Source organism: Chelonia mydas, chromosome 8 (assembly GCF_015237465.2).
Source record: "Chelonia mydas isolate rCheMyd1 chromosome 8, rCheMyd1.pri.v2, whole genome shotgun sequence".
Taxonomy (NCBI): Eukaryota; Metazoa; Chordata; order Testudines; family Cheloniidae; genus Chelonia; species Chelonia mydas.
In genome coordinates, this window is record NC_057854.1 from 95,414,696 (window position 1) to 95,420,695 (window position 6,000).

Genomic DNA, 6,000 nt, shown 5'->3' on the forward strand with positions numbered 1-6,000 from the left:
CTTGTATAAGCTGTTAAACTAGAAGTTGTCTCTGCCAGTTCTCAACCCTTGCCTTCTCTTCCTGGTTTGATGAAACTGGCTGAGACTGATGCAGGAGTAACTGGAGTAGCAGCAGGGGGCAAGTGCTTTGCCTGTTGCATGTCATCCACCACCATACTAAGGAGCCAATTTGTGGGCTGTCAATGTGGAAGAGAAACCTAGGGTTGGGAGAGATTTAAGAGAAGCGTTACTATTCTACTGGCTGCTGGAGGGAAGAACCTGCTGACCTAGGTAGAGAGAGGAGCAGGCAAGGTAATTGACCAGGTGCAGGAACTCTGTAAAGAATTGTGCTAAGGGAGCAGGGAAATTCTCTCTTTCCCTGCCAGGCCAGTTCTTGGCATGCTCCTCTACCCTGTGGCAGCAACAAGCAGCTTTCCCTGGCTCTTCCCTACTCCTACGTTTATCTGCTGTATGGGAAGAGCTTGGAGAGAGAAAAAAGACAGCCTGCTCATGCTGTAAGAACTTCGCCTCATAAGCCTGGCACCAAGAAGTGGTAGATGAGGCTGGGTCTTTGGAGTGACAGTTTCTCATATGTTATTCTCAGTGGTGGTGTTGTAGCTGTGTCAGCCCCAGGATCCTAGAAAGACAAGATGGGTGAGGTAATATCTTTTATTGGACCAGCGTCTGTTGGAAAGGTGTTCCAAAGCTTGTCTCTCTCACCAACAGAAGTTGGTCCAGTAAAATATATTACTTCACCCACCTTGCCTGTCTAATTTCTCATTAACAGGTTAAATAAAGATTTAAAAATTACTGGGTGTTTACTATGGAAACACTTACAAAAATGCATGTGGAGCTGAGAGCCACTCTTGAACTCTTTGCTGAGGAGGAAGGTAAACCTGTTGGGGTTTTGAGGGAATTAGTGACGTTCTGTGCTATAGAAGAATAGGCAGGAAAGGACACTTCTGACCACAAATCAGAACCTGATATTGAAGGAAACTAATAGTGGCTTAGGGCTGGCAGTTGCCCAGCATAACTTTTCAGACTGTGGGGTGTGCCAAATGGCTTTAACAGGCCAAATTCTGCGCTGGTGAAAATGGAAGTCACTGGAGCTTTTTTAATTTACACCAGCAGAGAATTTGGCTCAACATGTGTCAGAGCTCAGATAATGTGTTGGTGGGTAGCATTTGCATTCCTTATGAGGAGTGTTATACGTCAGGTGCTTATTAAAGAGAAACATTAAATAGCTAGTGAACTAATGGAAATACGTACTTTTTTTTCCCCTCCAGTCTGATTCGCATCAGTCATCTTACTCTCCACAGCCTCAGCAATTTACACAGAATTCCTCTCAACCAGCCTCTATTAACCAGGCTCAGCCACAGCCAATGTCCCAGTCTAAGCACGTTCCACAGCCACAGCAGGGTGCACAGCCACCCCATCAGGTCCAGCTGCCTTTGTTTAACTTTACCCAATCTCCCCCAGGTCAGTATTCCACCTTGCATAACCTGGGACTACTTCAGATGCACCATCACCACCAAATTCAGCTTCCCAACACTTCGTGGCCTATTCATGGGCCCGTTATTCATTCTGCACCGGGTAACCCTCCTCATTCAACAAATGTTCCATTTTCTATGAGGTCTGGCAGCAGCAACACCACAAATAACCAGAGCAGTGTAAGCTTGAATGATCCCAGTATCATCTTTGCACAGCCTGCTGCCAGGCCCATGGGAATCCCCAGCACTTCTCATGAGGGACACTGGCACAATCCCGTGACTCCAAACTCACTGGTGAACAATGGCACTGTGGGGAATTCAGGTAACTCTTCTCTATTGTATCAAACATCTCACACATTTTGTACAAATGCTAAATGTTACAGAACCAATTAACTCTCTAAATCTGTTTTACCCTAAAGAAATGTGAAGTTTAAAGAACTGAGTCACTGACATTGGCTGTACAATTTTTCCGGAAAAACTACATAAATCTGGGTTGGATATTAGGGGTTGGTGGTCCTGCCATTAGCATCCACAGGAAACATGGTGGCACTTTCCAGTGAGAAATCCAGTAGTATTAGTGTTGGCAGAAGGAAGTGAACCTTTACATCAATGTAAAAAAGGCAATGTTAATGCAACAGGAAGGCTGAGAAATCAAGCACTCAGTTCAGAAAATCCCAATAATTAAATATGAACCTCAACCATAATTCTATGAATTTGTTTTCTCAGTTTATACCTTTATTATAATAATACATTAGACACAAAAAGTTATGTTAAAAGAACATTAATAAGGTTGCAAAGTCACATCCTCAAAAGTTAGGAAATGCCAGAATTAAGGTTGCCCGTACAACCTTAATTCAGTCCCCTTATGCAGAGGCTGGCTTAGAATACGCTATCACGTACTATTTTTCTATAGCACCAATGCCTCATTCAGTGCACAGGATGCATGGTGCCTCATTCAGTGCACAGGACGCATGGTGTTAGTGAACAGCTATTCAATGTTTTTTTTCTTCCTCTTTGTTCAATGTGTGATCCTGCCTTGATTACTGCACACTATTCAAACCCTATTCTGAAGGCAGAATTATTAATTTCCTCATGAACTTTTCTGTGGTGCTTATCACTATAGTGTCTGAGGCCTTCATGAACATTAATTAATTAATCTTCACAACACTTTTGTGGGGGGACTGAGGCACAGAGAGATTAAAGTGAAAAGTTTCCACTAATTTTAGGTGCCCAGTTTGGGAGACCTAGGGCCTGAGTTTTCAGCATCCTTAGCATTGTACAGCATTTTATATACTCAAGCACAGCTACTGTTGAGTTCAGTTGAAGCTGTTAAGTGCTCAGCGCTTCTGCAAATCAGACCACAGGATTTCAAGTCAGATACCCAAAAAATGAGGAACACACAATTAATGACTGCCTCTGAAAAGTTAAGTGGCATCACAGAGTTTCTCTGTAGCAGCGGCAGGGATAGAATCCAGTTCTCCAGGGCAGCATTCAAATACCTTAACCATGAGACGGTCCTTTCTCTTCTTGCAGCCCCTTGCCACATTCATTACACACCTTCCAGCTTTAGCAACAAATGAGGCAGAGGTTCTACAGACAACAGCCTCCTTTACTACACAACTCTGATTCATGCCTAGAGCACCATTCATCCTGTGTACTGAATAAGTCAGGGGTCCCGTGGAAAAAATGGTGTGTGATCTTATAAAGACTCATTAGGGGACTGTATTAAGGTTGCACAGGGAACCTTAAATCTGGCATTTCCTAACAATTTGAGTGCTTTCTTTTAATACTGTTTTTTGTAAATAATTTGAAAATATTTTAAAAAATGAAAAATCAAATTCCATCATGTGACAACCACATGGTTCATCAGCAATACCAGTCTACGTAAATGGATATGTAAAAGCTTTTTTGCTTGAAGCAGTGAGAACTACATGAGAGTTGGTCTCTGATATCGCAGAAGGGTTGATACTATTAGTTTTATTAAAGAATATTTTGAAATTAATAAATATGGATCATTCATCTGATTTTTTTAAAAAATGATATGTAATATTCTGTCTTCTGAAATTGTAAGGCAAACACACAAGAGAGGAGAGTTACGATTGAGCATTCAACATTAACTTTTGGAATGCCCTGACTTCTGAGTTCTCGATTTCTCATCCTTAATGTTCCAGTAATACTTGATTTGTGAATGGATTAGCATACGTACTGTATAGTACTTGAAGAGGTTTTTTAATACTTCTTTCTAGAATTATATATTAAGAGAAATTGGTATTGTATATGTATTGTATTAAGTTTATTAAACGTACAAAAATTAGTAAAATTCCATCACATCACTTCTTTCAAGGATCCAGTTTTGTGATAGGATGATTGCCCTCAGGTCACACTGACATCAGTGATGGTTGAAGATTTTTTCAGGATTAGATATAAACATTGTTTTTAAGAACCTGTTAGAGCAACATACAGTACATCTAATTTATTTTTATACTGACAGGCAAGATTTTATATCTTGATACTAAGTGCTAATTCAGCTTCTGGCACCAACAAGCTATTAGTATTACATTAAAAATTGAGTCATTAAGGTGACAAACAGTAGTTTTATGTGAAATATAATTTATTTATTAAGCTTTTAACTTTCCAAATCTAGCTGCTTTCAGTCCCACATAGTAATTTGTTGAGATGCAAATTGTATTTTATGACTGACTGTTTCATTATTTCATCTGAACTTTGCAATATGCTTTTCCCTTTCAATTGAAAAATAGATCAGGGTTTCCAAGGACAGTTTGGTAAAATGAACCCTCCTTCTGTCCCTTGGGACCATGGGACCCCTACCCATTTTCCTCTCCTCCGAGGAGTGTGGCCTTACAATGTGCCTCAGAACTACATGCAGCAGGGAAATGCCAGCTATCCACCGAACAAACCTTTCTACCCTCAAGGTACTAGAACAAATAAAGAAAAGCTGTGTCTCTCTTACTGTTTCAGTGGCTTAGAGGCTGATGAATCGTGTTTCAAATACTTAGGTCCCCTGGAAGCACAATTTGAATTCCAACAGAGTCAACTCAACACTTCATCCTCACATAGTAGATCAATTGAAGTCTGTGTTGGGATCTTTTTAAATGAGACTTTAAAATCCAAGATCCTATGTTCACTGCATGAGCACAAACATTCTATGGCACTTTCTGAAAGAGTAGGGGTTTGCACTGCTTTCCTTGACCAGAATACCCCCTACTCCTTCCTGCCATCCATCCTTCTCTCCTGACTGTTGCCCCCAACAATAGAGCCACTTATATTTCAGTAGGGGTAAACCAATTCCTGTGTGTTATGCCCCAAACCTGCAACTGTGTTACCCATGAATATTCCTCACTCACTATTGCTTGTGTTCCATACATCAATTTCAGGGACTACTTGCATGAGTAAAGGTTAAGGGAATAGGCCCTTAAGGCCTAATCTTCAGCATGATGAGCACTCTCAACTTCTAGTGACTTCTGTGTAATCCTGCAGGGTTGCGCTCTTAGTTCATAAAGGACCTGATCTAAATCCCATTGAAGTCAGTGGAAAGATGTCCTTTGACTCCCGTAGGAGTTGAATCAGGCCCAGAATTTGAAGGTGCCAGGATACTATGATGATGGACAATCTTATATAATATTAGAGAGAATCCTTAGGGTGAAAGTTCCTGTATGTAAGTCCAGTCATTTCATTCACTTGCAGCTATTGAATGAGCGAGGCCAACATTTCCATCTCCTCTGAAATTGCCCTGTTTTATCTCCTACTGTAACTTAAATGAATTCGGATAAACTAATGTGCAAATAAAAGTGTATCGATGACTCTGTGGGATATTCAGAGACTGGGTTAAAATAGTGCTGCCTTACAGATAGAGATTCCAGTTGTGCTGGTATCCAATGTACCGGTCAAGTAGATGCTTTTATTTATAAATATCTAATATATTGAATATAGCCAAGCACTTTTAAGTACATCTGTTTTGCTAAAATAATTGTAATTCATTTTCTTTTAGCTGGTCCACTGATGCAGAATAACCAGCGGTTCTCGCTTCTGTCTCAAGGACTCCCACACTTGAATATGAATTACATTCAGCAGAAAAAATGAAATGTAATGGGAGGGGGGGAAAAATCAGGTTCTGATTTAAAATCTTAATGCAACATCTTTAGATACAAGATTATTTAAGACTGTTTTTAAACTGTATCATTTGTATATAGATATGATCTATAGTTTTTACTAGTATCACAAAATTGAGTGATACAAATTTCATCTATTTTATTACCCTATTTTTAAGGGCAATTGTGTTTTGTTTTATCTTGGTAAACTGTAAAGAGAGAATTTTTAAAATTAAGTTCTTTATTTTCTATTAGCTGTATTCATACTTTGGTTGCTTCAGACTTTATATATATTGTTCTAAAAATAAAATTAGAAAGGGATTTCATGTGTTTTAAAAAAATTGTCACTTCTATTCTTTACAGAACTATGTAGTGCCAAAAATTTTTTTAAAAGAGAAAATAAAACAAAAGTGCAAAACCAG

The 6,000-nt window shown here is 39.4% G+C and overlaps 1 protein-coding gene across 9 annotated transcripts in view; it reads left to right on the forward strand.

Annotated features, from left to right (window-relative positions):
* Positions 1–6,000, forward strand: part of TUT4 (terminal uridylyl transferase 4) — a 74,677-nt gene extending 68,677 nt beyond the window's left edge. For 7 of the 9 annotated variants that reach the window (XM_043553128.1, XM_037906684.2, XM_037906688.2 and 4 more), the window contains 3 exons: positions 1,266–1,791; positions 4,229–4,402; positions 5,479–6,000. In XM_043553128.1, coding sequence (XP_043409063.1) covers positions 1,266–1,791; positions 4,229–4,402; positions 5,479–5,570 — 792 coding nt within the window. In that variant the 3' untranslated portion in view covers positions 5,571–6,000. Of the gene's footprint in view, positions 1–1,265; positions 1,792–4,228; positions 4,403–5,478 lie in introns of those variants that run through there. The other 2 variants (XM_037906689.2, XM_037906690.2) reach the window with 2 other exon arrangements.